Source organism: Poecilia latipinna, unplaced genomic scaffold (assembly GCF_001443285.1).
Source record: "Poecilia latipinna isolate Pla-1442-1.1 unplaced genomic scaffold, P_latipinna-1.0 Scaffold373, whole genome shotgun sequence".
NCBI classification, from domain to species: domain Eukaryota; kingdom Metazoa; phylum Chordata; class Actinopteri; order Cyprinodontiformes; family Poeciliidae; genus Poecilia; species Poecilia latipinna.
Genome location: NW_015112989.1, coordinates 11,306 through 27,542, shown reverse-complemented (window position 1 = coordinate 27,542; position 16,237 = coordinate 11,306). Strand labels below are relative to the sequence as shown.

General features: G+C 41.6%; 2 protein-coding genes and 1 long non-coding RNA gene across 6 annotated transcripts in view; 2 read left to right on the top strand and 1 right to left on the bottom strand.

The window, feature by feature from the left end:
* Nucleotides 1-8,546, bottom strand: part of hectd1 (HECT domain containing 1) — a 30,697-nt gene extending 22,151 nt beyond the window's left edge. For 2 of the 3 annotated variants that reach the window (XM_015036557.1, XM_015036558.1), the window contains exons 1-12: nt 8,296-8,545; nt 5,518-5,676; nt 5,080-5,229; nt 4,756-4,990; nt 3,493-3,720; nt 3,128-3,409; nt 2,771-3,041; nt 1,773-1,849; nt 1,588-1,686; nt 1,382-1,496; nt 619-793; nt 215-353 (exon numbers count right to left, since the gene is read on the bottom strand). In XM_015036557.1, coding sequence (XP_014892043.1) covers nt 215-353; nt 619-793; nt 1,382-1,496; nt 1,588-1,686; nt 1,773-1,849; nt 2,771-3,041; nt 3,128-3,409; nt 3,493-3,720; nt 4,756-4,990; nt 5,080-5,219 — 1,761 coding nt within the window. In that variant the 5' untranslated portion in view covers nt 5,220-5,229; nt 5,518-5,676; nt 8,296-8,545. Of the gene's footprint in view, nt 1-214; nt 354-618; nt 794-1,381; nt 1,497-1,587; nt 1,687-1,772; nt 1,850-2,770; nt 3,042-3,127; nt 3,410-3,492; nt 3,721-4,755; nt 4,991-5,079; nt 5,230-5,517; nt 5,677-8,295 lie in introns of all 3 variants that reach the window. The other variant, XM_015036559.1, reaches the window with a different exon arrangement.
* Nucleotides 1,180-15,855, top strand: LOC106949982 (uncharacterized). Its single transcript, XR_001425509.1, has 2 exons — nt 1,180-1,218; nt 15,792-15,855. It is a non-coding gene; the product is annotated as an uncharacterized LOC106949982 (long non-coding RNA).
* Nucleotides 12,624-13,661, top strand: LOC106949981 (protein Hikeshi-like). Of its 2 annotated transcripts, XM_015036562.1 has the most exons (2): nt 12,624-12,816; nt 12,940-13,661. In XM_015036562.1, exons 1-2 carry the CDS (start codon nt 12,795-12,797, stop codon nt 13,386-13,388), a joined length of 471 nt encoding a protein of 156 aa, XP_014892048.1. In that variant the 5' UTR covers nt 12,624-12,794; the 3' UTR covers nt 13,389-13,661. The 2 variants fall into 2 exon arrangements, with proteins under 2 accessions (XP_014892048.1, XP_014892047.1); XM_015036561.1 differs by having other exon boundaries at nt 12,631-13,661.
* Nucleotides 15,856-16,237: the final 382 nt, after the last annotated feature.

The window sequence follows — 16,237 nt, the reverse complement described above, 5'->3', positions numbered from 1 at the left end:
AATAAATGAATGATTTAAATATTTATATATAATTGAGCAGCCCTTTATTTTGTCTGTGCGTCTTTCAGAGAAACAATTAGATTTATCAGACAGAAAGTTGATACGTTATTCATTTGCTGCTCTGTTTTCTGCAGCCTGAGTTCAGCAGCTTAAGGTGAGTGTCTGCTGTTTACAAGGGCTGAGCCCCTGTAATCCCTGCTCTCCTGTAGCTTACCTCCTGGTCAAGGACAGTGGCAGTGATCTCCACCAGGACTGTGGGCAGGTTGTGTCCCGTCTCGCTCTCACACACCTCCCTCAGCAGAACTTCACTGCTGTAGTGAACCATCTTTCGGATCAGAGCCAGACTTGCTTTCCTAAAAACCACAAAATAAATAAATATATATATATATATATATATATATATTTTTTTTTTTCATTTTATTCATTTTGACCAGTTGGAAGCTCTTTCACATGAGTTTGTTTGTGAAAAATAAAGATACAAGCCATTGGAGTTCTGATCCAAGTTGAGGTTTACTTTAATTTTGCATGGTCAGCAACAACTACCAGAACTACGTTTAGTTTTTTAACTTAAGGTTACAAAAATCAGTGGATGCACAGTGGAATTGTGGATGAGTTTACCTAATAGAAGGCAGCATGGTTTGCTGAAAGGTTTGTGCAAAAACAGGCAGAAGTCTCTTAAGGTAGTAGGGAGCCATTTCTGGATCTCCTTTGGGTTCAGTGCTCTCCTCTTCCTCCTTACTTGCATCCTTCTTCCTCTTGTCATCAGCCTTGTTCATCGGACACATCCAGTCCCCTGGAAGAGAAACATCTAAGAGTCCGTTAACATGTCCCAGTTTGTTATGTTTCTCAGAAAATGATCTACTTCAATCATACACATATTAAAGTTTTTCAAGGGGCAGTATTATGTAGTTTCCAGGCACATTGTGCCATTTTATAGCACTATGAAGTCTATGTGTTACCTCCAGTTGTTAGAAAAATGCTGTTTATATCAAATACGACTTAAAAGAAAACTGACAATACTTTACCAGCTATGCTCTGAGAAGTAGCTCAGCAGAGCTGCTAATTACTATTAGCAACTGCTCAGTGAGGCAGAAACTTGGAAACTGCAGTTCTGAGGAGGAGCTACGCCTCAAAGGCGGAGCTAGGTCCACCCAGGCGTTTTGCACAGCTGAATGGTTGCCATGGAGATTAAAGGATTTCTCAAACATCCATGAAAGAGTCATGGGAACACTCCAGGTATGAGTTTGATGAGGAAATTACATTGTAACATTATGAACATCTCAAAAGGATCAATTTTACGTAATACTGTCCCTTTACAGACGCTGCTGCTCAGCACCACTTCAATATTTCATCTAAAAGCTGGTTTATGGGTTGAACTTACCAGGTGACTGCAGTATAGCCACCACTTCACTGTGTCCCCTCTCTCTGGCTTTGTCCAGGGGGGTCTTTCCATCCTCATCCCTCAGGTCTGGGTTGGCTCCGTGACGCAGCAAAGTCTGACATGAGACAAACCCACAGGATCACACTGACACGCCTCCACGCTTCAGTCTGACTGACATGGTTTCTTTTCACTGTGCCTCTGTTTACCTTGGCTACCTGTGGCCGCCCGAAGCATGCAGCATAGTGTAACGAGGATGACCTTTGACCTCTGTTGACATCTGCACCCCTCTCACATAAAAACTCCACCTGGAACGACAAGCACAGAGCTGCTCAGCATGTTTGCAAAAACCATGTCTGATGGAAAACTTTAGCTTGTGTTTGTGTTTCTTTACCATTTCCTGTGTGCCGAAAGCTGAAGCCCAGTTGAGCAGCGTCTGTCCAACATCGTCCATGAAGTTGACCTCAAAAGCTGAGAGAGCACATTTCATTATAACTGGTCAAACTTGGCTGCAGAACCAAGTCCACAGGTCTTTAAAAAAAGGTAAAGCCATTTTTTGTAGAGCTTTACATTTCTATATTCTCTGACACTTCTTTATTTAGTCGATTGTTGAAATAACATCAACTAATTTAGTTCAATTATTTAAAGAAAAGCTCTAAAAAAGGCCATTTGCTGAAAGAAAACAGACCATTAATTAAACCAAAACTGTACATAAGAAACACATTTTGCTGTTAATATTAAGCAAAATAGAAAATAAAAAAAAAACAAAAAAAAAAAAAACAAGCTCCTCTGCCTTCTCCTTGTGGTCTTACTGCCATCTGTAGAAATACACTCACCCAGACACAACCAATCAGAGACGGGAGGAGGGTTTCAGTGCTGTCAATCAACCTTGTGTACCTGCTGCTCGTTCCCTCCCCCTTGCTCTGTGTTGCGCTGGTTCACCACAACAGAGCCTGCCAGGAACGCTAAAGCTAGTTAGCATGACCACCAAAGATGGCAGATCAACTGTGTTCCTGTAACAGTTAAGTTGCTTCTCCACTATTTCCACAACTACAGCAAAATGGCAGCGTGTCTACGAACTTGATTGTCACCGCTGAGACCCTCCTCCTGGCTCTGATTAGTTATTTCTGACCAAGCGGTGTATTTCTGCAGATGGCAGTAGAAGCACTAGCAGGAGGTGGAGGAGCTCTGTCTTTTCACAGATTAGCTGTCTCATGTTATACTGTAACAACATAGTGACAGTTTTAGCAAATGTGGAAAAAAACAAACAAACAAAAAAAACAAAACATTTTTACAACAGTTAAAAAGTACAGCTTTAATGCCAGAATGTTGGTGATTGGTTAGTAGCCTGGTAACCAACCTGGATAATGAACAACATGAAAGCAGGCTCACCTCCCGTATCGATGGCATCGATCAGAGCGTCGGTGTCCTTGCTGCGGATACAGTCAATGAGCTGTCGGTGGGATCGCTCTCCAGAGCTGTCCAGACGTCGCAGTCCAGGGATCCGGCCTGCTGATCCTGCTGTGGACTTTGGCAACGCCTTCCTTCCTTCAAACAGGAGCACCAGCAGGAGGTCCACCAGCCGCATGGTATCGAGCACACACCTCTCATCTCCTCCCAGCGCAGACTCCATTGAGTCAGGCAGAGCCGACCGCAACAAGTCCTGAACACGGGATGGAGGTTAGCATGAGCACACACAAACCTGTTCTCCTCCTCTATACAAGCATGAGAGAAATGGTGTGGACCTACATGTGTGACCAGTGGAGAGCCCCTACACAGTGTGGATAGGAGGCTGACGATGGTCGACACCTGGTTACTCAGTTTGGAGTCAGCGGCGGAGGGGGTCGCGCCTGTGGAAGGCCGACCCGGTTTACAGGATGAGGAAGAGCCCGACACGGTGCCACCGGCGGCCGCCATGCGGGACAGCAGCTCCTCCGTCAGGCCGTGTTTAGCTAAAGGAGCCGGGTCCACTCCTCTTCGAGTGAACCGATCAGCCAGCGAGGCGAAGCAGCGCAGAGCTCCATCTGAAACCTGCAGGAAACACCAAGTTCAAGATTATACCATCCAAAACCTTACCTCAAGGTTTCATTAACAACCGCCTGCCGTGTAGTGACCTGGTGGTCCTCGTGTTTGAGGAGGCTGGACAAGGACTCAACGCAAGTCTCCAGAGAGGAGTCTTGAGGCTCCATCTTGCTGCACAGGCGGGACACCACGGCCATGGCGGAGTGGAGGGTGTCCTTGTGGACCAGGTGGCCGCTGTCTCTGATGAAGCTGAGAACGCAGTTCAGACCACCAGCCTCAAAGACAGCACCAGACTCTCTGGTACAGATCAACTCCAACACCTGCACACAGGCACATGGGTTCAAAGACATGGACGTCAAACAGTTTGTCAGGAAACAATTTCTCACAACTGAAGAATGGAAACCCTCAATTAGACATTTTTTAACTTAAATGTTCTCCATGATTCCACCCAGAGTGGGTTGCATTCCACAGAGGAAGGCACCACTTCCTCAGTCTTAAAACACCCATTAGTACTATACAGTTCCTGTTGTAAAATTGAACTTGTATTAACCAACTAGTTTTTGATGTGACCTTAGTGGAACAGATTTAGGTCTTTGCTGCACTTCTGCATCTCTGTAAAGGTTTCCAGAAATGGTGCATTTTTGCACCATGTGGTTTAAACACACTGCTTGTAAAATGTACTGGATATTTTTTTTTCATGTAAGACATTTTAAGGCCCTAATTTTAAATATGTGAACTTAAGACTTTTTAAGGATGTGCATTCTTACTTCTCCAGATAAAATCTCACCGACTATAACTGGAGTGCACTTTGACACAAAATGTCAAAGAACTGTACAGACTGTACTTCGACAGTGTCTAGTGTCTATTGAACAGTCACTTTTGAAAAAATGTCCTCACAATTCATCACTCCAGTACACTAGCTAATCGCTAATCTTAGAAGTAGGCTGAAAAACGTATCACAGTAGAAGTGTTTCATATCAGTCGATATCGATAAATAATGATTCATTTTTCATTTCAAATATCTGAAATACAGCCACACTGGTGGCATTTCAAGTTTTCTCTCCACGCCGTTGGTTTTTATTTTTAGGCAGTTGTGAGACTGCCTAAAAATAAGGTAGCGCAATGTACCCAACAGGTTGTTGCTAGGTAACCAAAGAATGAGTGAGTTAGTTGATGCCACCAGTCTTGCTTAGCTAGCCATAAGAAGTTGAACAGCTAAAACCTTTTCTCTGTCCATGTCTCCCAGAATGCTGTTCAGTTCTGGGTCAGAGTTCATAAATATTCTATATATTGAATATTCTAGCAGACTGATGTTGATCACGTCTATTGTCACCCAGCCCTCTGTGGCGTTCTACCTTCACACACTGCTCCGCCAGGTCTCTGCTGGTCCTGTTGTTGAGTTCCACCACCACCAGGCGGTTACACAGAGCCTTGATGGCTCCGTCCACGCCCACAATCCTTCGGGTGCACTCTGCCGACACGTCCAGGTAGTAGGTGATGGCGCGGGCCGTCACCTCCAGCACGTTGTCTGGCGCGCTCTCGTCCAGGAAGATCTTACAGAGTGCTGGTAGGAACGTCCGAGGAGGACATCTAACGGACGGAAAGGCAGAGGGGACGCTCTGAGCCACCAGCTCACACACACGTGATGGAATGCAAATGTCTGGGTTTTAACGCCTTACGTCTCAAAGCAGCGGTCCACGTTGTCCGACATCAGCAGCAGCATGCACAGCTGTTCCAGGGCGATGAGCTGCATGTCCCGCTCATCGCCCTGACCCATCTGCAGCCACTCCAGCAAAGTGTCTGGGTCCACATCTGCCATGATGGCTAGCCTGAAGAAAGAGCAACACACAATCTCCTCTATATGAAAAAGTAGGTCGGGTCATTTTTGGTGGTATGATGATTGACTTTAAAACAGAAATCAACAAAATGTCTTAATGCAGAACTCTAAATGAATTGGGTTCCTTTTTTTAGCCATAGATGTGTCCTGAAACTAGAAATAGAAGTTTTAGAGAAATCAGATTCATTTTGATGTTAGTTCCTTCAACCATTATCTTCCAAAAAAAAAAAAAAGAAAAAAAAAACAAAAAAAAAAACAAAAAACAAATCTGAGGTCTCACCTGACTCCCCTGTTGGCTGCCCTGTCCGGCTCAGTGCCCAATCACAGCTCTCAGGTGTGAGGCTGCTTGTTACTCATTCAATCAACTCAATGAAAGGAGACTGGAACATGTGTGTGCAGCTGCTTCCTTCGTCTAAATGAGCTTTATGGAACAGGATCTCTGCAAACAGCAGCAAGAAGTTAAGAGGCTTGATGAACATCATTTTCTAAACGTTTTTCTTCAGATTTCAAGCACGTTTATGCTGACATATTTGTAATTTATTAATATGAAAATATGGGTTGAGAACTATGTCTACATTTCCTTTGCCTTTTGACACGAGTTGTTAATATCTGTCCAGTTTTTTATTTATTAATTGGACTGATACCAATATACTGTGCATCCCTAATTTAAAGAGCATCTTTTTACTTTAAACAACACTATAACCTTATGTTATGCGTTTCTTCACAACCCCAGCAAAAAGGTGCAGAAATCGACTAAGTAGAATGCAACAGTTTGTTTCTCCAGTGACTGGACACATTAGGCCATGCCAGGAAGAGAAGCCAGCTAGGAACCAGTAACTAGGGAGTATATAAACAATGGCTTTAGTGATCGAATGTGCTGACTGGGCAATGTGAAGTGGTAGGAGGATTTTAAAAATGTTTATTTGTGTGACTGGCCAAAAAATATTCCCAGTCAGAATTTCCGAGCTCCAGGCCGGTCATCTCTACCAAGAATCCCATCTTGCATGGGAAATCTGGAAAGTTCCAAGTCAGAGGACCCTGGACCACCAGAGGTCCCACTTCAATATGGCTACCATGTTGCAACAGCTGCAGAGTGCTTCCCCTTCGCTTGTGACAATGAGTGTGTTTTTAATTTGCAACTAGAGCGTGCTCAGCTTGGCTGTGTGACTATTCAGAGATCCGAGTTCAGCTTCAAGGCAAACTGAAAGCAGCAAAACAACATCAGTAAATCCAAAGTTACAGCAAAAACAAAAACAAAACCTGAGACCACATTTCTCTGATTTTAGCTTCTCTTCCTTAGCATCCACTCTAAACTTAACAGAAAATGAGAGCATTTTGTTCTGTTAGCTCGTTGTGTGCCAGATACCTTGTTAAATTTTCAATTCAATTTGGTAATGGTTTATTTATCCCACATATCAATGAAATGTTGTAACTTATATCATTTATGCTCCTTAAAGTATGGTGCAATGCAGCTAAGTTCTGGAAGTTTCTCCGGTAGCAGTCAGTCTTGCAATAAATGTGAAGAGGCCTCTGACTGAAGACTGTTTACTGTATAACAATTTTATGACAGCCATGATGCGCAAACACAGCTTAATGTCCAGGCAGCAGATATATTCCACAGTAACATATCCTAGATGACACCATCGGTTGTTGTCAAGCTCTGCTAATCCACCTCATTTGCTTTTGTCGATTCTCTTTAAACCTCTGCTTAGCCCTGAGACTGAGATTAAAACTTTCCTTTTTTACAAAGGTCATAGTTGCAGAGGTGTAGTTTTTCCTGAACCATCTCAGTATTTCTGATTAATTTGCAAATAGAGGACAAATTAATCAGACTTTTCACAGCCTGCTATGCCTACTCCACCAACTCAGAGTGCTCACTGTAAATATTGCTATTAAATCTATACTTTCTCTCTATTGTTTATTTTCATAGAAAGCATGGCAAACCCAGCACCTCTGTGTATGTCTGTGTTTCACCAATCAGGCGGCTCCTCACTCTGCTGGAGGCTTTGACCTGCTGCTCTCCCTGTCTTCCTGTGTTTTCTCAGGAAGCATGATTGCATTAAACAACGACTTGAGGCGATCTGTTGGTTTCTTTACAGAGACAACTGTTTACTAGATGGTATTAATTGATCTACTGCAATCCATCATTAAATATACCCAATTGTCTTGTGGTTGAACTTAACTGCATTGCACATGGACACCTGGAGAGAAAACTGAACACATTTGTCTTGATATTAGCTTAGTTACCATATAAATAAGATCAATTATCTAACTGAATACAAAGACGAAAGTTGATTTTAGATATTATGATTGTAAATTGGAAAAGATTTCCACGGCAGCGTGATCTTCCCAACTGTATTATTTCTGCTAAAAACGAAGCACTACACTGCTAGCACTATGACACACAGCTACTAAGAGTAGTAAGTATCAAGCCAGATAAACTTAAGTATTTGCCAACCAATTCACCTAAAAATACTTTATGTGTACATTACGTAGCTTCATCTACGATTTCGAGAGTAACTTCGAACTTACCAAGTGTTAAAAAGACGAACATAGTCACTTTATGCGCATTTTAACAGGGAGGCGCAGCCATATTTGACAAAGCTAACGGAGCATAATTACCCTGATTATTTTTTTTAGGACATATCCAAAAGTTAGCGTTAGGCATAAATTAATTGTTAACAAATCCCATTTGATGCATTGTTGAAATAAACAGGCCTCCCAAAGGCATTTCGTAAACTAACTCCAGACCTTTCAGTACAGTTACATGTTAGCCAGTGTTATCAGGTTAGCATTCAGTAGCATAACGCTGCTAATCTGTATCACGGTATGTCAATTACGGCTTTCAATATAACATCTGTCCAACATCAATCCCGATAATTATTGGCCACAGAAAGACGTAAGCATGTGTGAGTTTCTCGCCATTAAACTATAATGGCGAGAAATTGACCTACTCAAATAGGTCAGCAACACCCCGCGGCCTAACATTCCACTTGCAAGCCGCGGGTCTCGAGTTCCAGGAGAGCTCTGAGGCCGCACCGCAGCAGCGGGCACTCACCATAAGCGACACGGGCCCAAGCTCCTTATCAGCTTCGGGGCGAAGTTTTTCTTCGTCAAAAGAAGCGACACCCAGCTTTGTGAATATCAAGCTATTCCACACAGATAATGACGTTCGGATCCGTTATAATCACCGATGTCAGGGGTGAAATCAAGAAGCTCCCATTCCTACTCAGCGGGTCACAAAACAGAGTGACGGGGTGCGCTTAGCTGACCCGACTGAACGCAATAGCCGAGTTAAGTCTGTGGTGTTCAGTGTCACGGTAGAGCTCGGAAATATCAAATTTCAGCGTTCTGTGCCACGGCAGAGCTCGGAAATACCATTTTTAAATGTCGCCTATCAAACCAATTCTACTAAAGTTATGACCTTGGCCACTGTATCTTAAGTTATATTGTTAATAAGGGGAACGATGTGGCATGCTTTGTTTGTTTCCTACTGATTTTAAAACACAAAACGACAAAATTTAAACCATATGCTTTAGATCATAAAAACATAAAACATAGTTGGATTTGTATTTTAAAACAATAATCTTATGTTCTATTACTGGTTTCATGAGTAATAGAAACAGATAATGACGTTTAATGGTGTCATGAGAGGCTGCACAGTGGTGCAGTTGGTAGCACTGTTGCCTTGCAGCAAGAAGGTTTGGGGATCAATTCCCAGCCTGGGGCCTTTCTGCATGGCGTTTGCATGTTCTCCCTGTGCATGTGTGAGTTTTCTCCAGGTACTCCAGCTTCCTCCCACAGTCCAAAAACATGACTGTCAAGTTGTGTGTGTGTGTGTGTGTGTGTGTGTGCATGGTTGTTTGTCTCTCTGTATTGCCCTGCAACAGACTGGCAACCCTGGACAGGTTGCCAGTCCAGACTCACCCAGAACGTTAGCTGGAGATAGGCACCATCAACTCTCCCAACCCCAGTAAGTGACAAGGGTGTACAGAAAATGGATGGATGGTTTCATGACAACATCCACTTTCTAAGCAGGCCCTGCAGCATTGGGGGGGCACTGCTCACCCACAGAGTCAGCCATGACACGCCCCCCCGGACTGGAAGCTATTTGATTTTTACCTTAGAGTGACCAACTTTCTATTATTCCTATCCTTCACTTTTTTCAGTCGTTACAACTGCTTAATCAATTGTTAACATGTCGTAACGTGTTTTTCCGAGCCGCCTTTAAACTCAACATGAGTTCTAAAATTCTCGTGCGGGTGTGTTTTACCTGTGCGGCAGCGACGTAAAGTTGCGGCACGCTGGTATGTGTTAGAATCACATACCAGCAAAGGCAAATGCGTTTTTTCCCCCAAAACTAACCAAATGAGTTAAGTAATGTTTTTAGGTGCTGGTAATGTTAGCTAAATAATTACCAAGAAGTCACCTAAAGCTTGTTAACAAGAGTAGGCTGCTGATATTGTTTATATCTATGTTCAAAAGTGGATTGCACTGGTTACGTTTACTTGAGTAATTTTCTGGGGGAAAAATTACTTTTAAGAGTAGTTTTACTGAACTGTATTATTTTTTCTTTTGAGTAATATTTCTTCTTTTACTTGAGTATATTGATTTTACATTCAAAGAAATAGACTTAATAAATTTAAAATCTTAGATTTCTGTAACATATGAGCTGTCTATGCAAATTTGAGCATAAGTACTCAACATTAACATGTCATTGTTTGAATCTTTAATTTTTATCCATTAAAAATCAATCAAACAAATTTCATTTGTATAGCACATTTCAGCAACAAGGCATTTCAAAGTGCTTTACATTATAAAAAAAAACACGTCATGCAATATAGAATCAACAATCAAAACATTACATTAAGTCAAGTGCCATTGTTAAGTTCTTAATTGATTATGGTTCAAAAGCAACTGTATGGGTGAGGTTTTAGTCTAGATTTAAAGGTGTTTCAGCAGTTTTACAGTTTTCTGGAAGTTTGCTCCAGATTTATGGTGCATAGAAGCTGAATCCTGCTTCGCCTCGTTTGGTTCTGGTTCTGAATCCAGAGCAGAACCAGAACCAGAAGACCTGAGAAGTCTGGAATGTTGATACAACAACTGCAGATCTTTAATGTTTTCTGGTGATAAGCCGTTGAGTGATGTAATATCTTTCTTAAAGTTTATTCTTTGAGCTACAAGGAGCCAGTGTAGTAACTTTGGAACTGGTGCGATGAGCTCTATCTTCCTAGTCTTTGTGAGAACATGAGCGTTCTGGATCAGCTGCAGCTGTCTGATTGATTTGTTAGTCAGACCTGTAAAGAGACTGTTGCAGTAATCAAAGTGACTAAAGATAAACTCATGGATGAGTTTCTCTAGATCTCGCTGAGACATTAGTCTTCTGCAGATGATGGAAGGCCGACTTTGTAACTGTCTTCATGTGGCTCTGAAGGTTCAGTTCAGAGTTCATCATTACTCCCAGGTTTTGGTTCCTGATCGCTGGTTTTAGTTGTAATAACTGAAGCTGTGCACTGACTCTAGATCATTCCTCTTTAGGTCCAAGTAAAGTAAACTGGTATGGCTGCAATAAGGCCTCATTCAGAACGGCTGCACTTTGAGTCAGAAGATCTGCTAGCAATAGGCAGTCTAAAATAGGAGTTAAGAGTTAATCTGTTTATAATTAGCTTTTTTCTCATTCCGAATTGTTTCTGAACTGTTCGTGCTGTGTGCTGCTGGAGCCTCTCTCCCCTCCTCCTCCCTTCCGGAGCTCATAGCTTTCGTCAGCAGCATTCATAGCGTTCTCCACTAGGTTTAAATTAGGGTTTTTGGCAACAACAACAACAAATACAGCTTAAAGTTAATATCAATGTTGGTTGGTTGGGGGTGTTGAGCTGTTGTATGGGGTAAACTGGTGATGAGAAATCTTCCTTCCAGAGGACGGTGGGTAACTGGCTGCCATGGTAACTGGGCTCTGGGCTGAACCCGTACTGATCCTGTGCTTCGCTGTGGACCTACCTAAGTGTCCAGCATATGACCACTCTGTGGGGGTGCATGGGGGTTACTTTAGCATTTGGTGCATATTGCCCTGTGCTTCTCTTGGGAAAATAGGTTCCTATTTCATATAGGTGACCTGTAAAATTTGTTATGGCCTGGCTCAAAAATCATAACAAATAATAAAAAGCAACACATAGAAAATACTTAAAGGCTTTCCTCTTGGCAGGTTCAGCCTCAGCATCTCTCTCCTATGAATATGTCCAAACTATCTCAGTCATTTAGAATATTGATTGGAAGGAAGAAGTGTGGTAAAAGGTACTGATGGTGCATGAGGGTGACATGTACATGTAATGCATGCTTCCTATGAATCATAACTAAAGAAGTAAAACATTTATCCAACCTATCTTTGGATAGGTTGGATAAATTTCTTCAACATAAATATTTCTGCAGGTATCTTTCTATTTACCAAGGTTGCTAGGGGTCAAACCAGTGACGACCGGTTTTCCCACCTTTACTGAAGTCCTGAAATGATAAGGAGAACATAAATTGGTGACATCTGAGATTTAAATGTATTTTTTTTCTGTCCAGTTCCCTGAGATGATAATATGCAAGACATGGGTATCTATAGCAAACATTCTGGAAGTGACCAATCTAAAGTTCTTGTGAGAGATCCTGCTGTTCTAGTTTACTGATCAATCTGTAGTTACAGTCATGAGAACAAGATTCAAAAGATTATCTGCACCAGGAAAACAACGTAATGTAGAATTTCTGATAAGTCAAATAGCCAGAATTATGCAGAGACCTTTGATGACAAAAAGCAAAAGAAAGCAAGAGTTTTCTCTGCAGGCTGCCAAGTGGCGTTTCTCTTAAGAGTGGAGGTGTGTGCATAAATTTCAACATTTGTGCATCAGAGAAATTACAGTATTCAGAGAATATACATTTAAGTTTATAAATTATTGTTGTTTTCTATTATCAGTGCACCCCTAAAAAAGTAAAGCACAAATAAATCACTGAAAACCTAAAATCATAGAGCATTATCACTGAGTGTATAGACTTCTGATCAGAACTGCATGCTCAAGTTTACTAGAAAAAAGTAAATTATTTACGCAAAACTCAGATTAATCTCTGAGTTTTTTTCTGGCAATTTTTTTGATATTTCAAACTCAGAAATCTCCAAGCTTTTTCTAGAAAATTTCTGATAATCTAAAAATTTCTGACTTTTCAAAATTCCTTTTCTGGAATTTCCTTTCGTTTCTTAAATTAATCTCAGTGTTTTTGATCGAAATTTGCTCCTCCTTCTTCTATCTACAACGGGCCTAATACGTCGTCGCAATATTATGCGAAATATATAAATTATTATTTTTTTTTTAAATAGTTCATCACGCGCTCATTTTTTGCTTCCCAAAAAGTCGTTTTAATAGGGATTTGTATAAATAGACACAAGGGGGCAGCAATTTCCTTCCCGGTGCTTTTTCTCTTCTGTCTGATGAGTGTAGAAGAAGAAGACGTTTCTCACGTTCTGTTTATATTCAGTAGCAACTGGCTAGGCTAAGCTAACCGGGTTGATAGCTGTCCGCAGAGATGTTCGGGTGTTTGGTGGCCGGTAGGTTGGTCCAGACTGACGCGGTACAGGTCGCCTCTGATAAATTCGTCTTTAATTTGGCGGATTTTGAGAATGTGAACCACGTGGTAGTGTTCATGCTGGGGACCGTGCCTTTCCCCGCAGGAATGGGAGGAGCCGTATACTTCTCCTTCCCGGACCCGGGCAGCGGCGCTCCTGTGTGGCAGTTGCTCGGCTTCATCACCAACGACAAGCCCAGCGCGATCTTCAAGATCTCTGGCCTGAAGGCTGGGGAGGGCGGGGCGCACCCTTTCGGCTTGATGGCCTCCGTGTCGCCGTCCGTGGCCCAGGTCGGCGTGTCCGTTGAAGCTCTGGACCAGCTGGCTCAGCAGATCCCAGTGTCCAGCGCCGCGGTGTCCACTGTGGACACGTTCATGCAGTTCACCCAGAAAATGCTGGACAGCCTCTACAACTTCGCCTCCTCGTTCGCTCTGTCCCAGGCGCAGATGACGCCGAACCCCACGGAGACCTTCATCCCCTCCAGCTGCATCCTCAAATGGTATGAGAACTTCCAGAGGAGGATGGCGCAGAACCCGAACTTCTGGAAAAACTGAACTAACAAACCAGAACCCGGTGCAACACTAAGCCACAGTGCCTATGTGGGAACAGTCTTCTGCCATCAGACCGGACACGCTTCGTGTCCCACAGTGGACATGTCAGACTCTATGTGACTGTCTCAGTCTGTGGATGGAAGCCAGTGGAAACTCGGAGTGCCTGACTCTGTCTGAACACCTTTCATCCTGTCATCATTAACTTGTTCACATTCACTCCACTGATTGACCAACCCAAGTGATTCCTAAATAAAACCCGATCTGCCCTAAAACTCACTATGTATTCAGTTCATCCTATGAGAGGGAAGTGTGCCCTTACTGACCTCCTCATAGCTAAAGTAATGTTATAGCTGACAGCAATGGGGATTTAAACATTTTTTTACATTTCAACATTTGAAAATTCCAATTTTTAAATTTGAAATTTGCTGAGATGGTAGTTGTCTAGTAGACTGTCACTGTCTAAGCCACAAAATGATATTGCTGAAGAAAACTGGATGTTCAGGGTGCTGTATCCAAGCAGCTTAACAGAAAGCTAAGTGGAAGGATAAAGTGTGGTAGAAGATGCGCACAAGCAACATGGATAACAGCCCATTTAAACATAAAAAAATTAATTCAAATTCACAAGTCTGTGGTCTGTAGCTTTATTCAGAACATAAAGCCCCGGGCAGCCTATGGTGATGTCTGACAGTCCTTTAAGTTTGATGCTTTAATGCAAAGGTGCATTAAAAGTCCATTAAAAGTTCCAACTTTGCATGAAAGTGTCATTATTTACACAATAATGTAAAGTTGGGACTTTTAATGGACTTTGGTCATTATTTACCGAATGACCCTTCATGACAACAGCCATAAATATTGATAAAGACTCATTCATGTTCATTACAGTGTAATGTCAGTCTTTTGCACATGAAGTTTCCATCCATCCATCCATCCATCCATCCATCCATCCATCCATCCATCCATCCATCCATCCATCCATCCATCCATCCATCCATCCATCCATCCATCCACCCTTGTCCCTTAGTGGGGTCAGTAAGAGTCACATGAAGTTTCGATTTTATTGTTATTGGTATTATAGTTACATAATACATACTTCAACACAGTTTCCAGTTTGAAGTGTAATGATGAATAACCCTTTAGTGGGAACACACCCAGACTGGCTGACTTTCAGGATGAGTCATGGAGTTTGGCTCTAAACTAGATGGATTCCTTACTGACAGAGTCTGTTTGTTTTCCCCATTTTGCTCCAAGGGATCACCCTGCAACACAGTGAGAGAGTTTCAAAGCAGTTCAGACTTCACAAACCCTCCAAATCAGTAAAAATAATAAAGTGCATCGATATGTTAGAGTTTGGTCTGTTAAAGAAATACAAAACAGCCTCACGGTGCATCAAGTGACTGAAAAAATAATTAAAATGAGAAATGTAAAAATAGAAACAACTTAATACATAACAAATCACATGAGACCAGATATAACAGCGTATGAGATGGCAGATATGATATCATACCCTGTGAAAACATGCTGGTGCAAATTAATTGGCTGAAAACTAATTTGGTCTCATTTCCAAACTTCACAAAACAAACCTGGTATCTCAACATTCAAAGTAACATACTAACTGTGACATCTTTCTATCATTTTTACTGGTTATTTGTTTTATTTTTTATTTGTATATTTTACTGTTATGTTGTTTGATCAGTTATTGGTTTTCACTATTCTTTCATTTATTTACTTAGCTTAGTTGAGTGTTACTGGCTTAGTGAGTTTGTTGATTAAAATATTTTAACTGGAAGGTTCAATTATTTTGGTTAATAAGCATTTAAATTTTGGAGATATGCTTTGTATTTATTCTATAAGTTTGAGAACACTAATGTTGAAATGAATCTTTGATCTATTGTTATTTAGTATCTAAGCCTTATCAGGCAGGTATTCATAAACAGTAGCCAAGAGTGAAAACTATGTGGATATTACTTTCTGATAATCACGCAGCAACCTGGCTTACTAATATTGTTCTAAATTACTACTTTGTTAAAAATTGCCTTGGCTTTTTGTAAGTTCACAGCCAAAGTAAACCTACCATTCCTACCACTGAATCGTAGGCAAATTCTCTCTGACAGAATGTGGCCAACATTCAGGTTTGTTTGCCACATTTCTCACACAAGCCTTTTGAGCTCCACCCTCAAATTATGCCTGGGACTCTGTTTTGGGTTAGTGATGGCTGGAACAGAACATGAACTCTGTTGTGCTGGGGGAGGAAGGGGGCTGCTCTGTGAGGCAGAAGCTTGGAAGCTGCAGCTCCAGGGAGGAGCTGCTCCTCAAAGGCAGAGCTAGGTCCAACCAGCCTTTTTGCTGGTTGGACCTAGCTGAATGGTTGGCATGGAGATTAAAGGATCCCTCAAACATGCATGAAAGAATCACGGCAACACTCCAGGTATGTTTTGATGAGGGAATAACATTATAATATGATATAAAGCTCAAAAAAGTGGATTTTAAATATTACTGGTCCTTTAAACTTTGATATACTATATAGTAGTAATTGTTGCAAACTAATAGCTTTCATTATTGTAGAACACAATATTTCAAATGAATGTATCAATCTGGGCAGATTAAGTCATAGAAGCAAAATCTGATTTTCTCACGTAACGAAACTATAAAACAACAAGGTTCAATAAAAAGGATAAAACATGAGAATCTGCTCTATAAGCACAAACATTTTGAAGATTTAGTTCTTCATTTCCACTTCCTCGTTCTGACATGTAAATCCACTTTAGTTGTTTGATTTTTTTTTTCTTTTTACTCTTTAGTGAAATTGCAACTTCATTTAAATACAGCATTCAGGACACCAGACTTGGACATCT

What these genes read in the sequence shown, in the direction of transcription:
- LOC106949981 (XM_015036561.1), top strand. Translation starts at nt 12,795, where the DNA reads ATGTTCGGGTGTTTGGTGGCCGGTAGGTTGGTCCAGACTGACGCGGTA.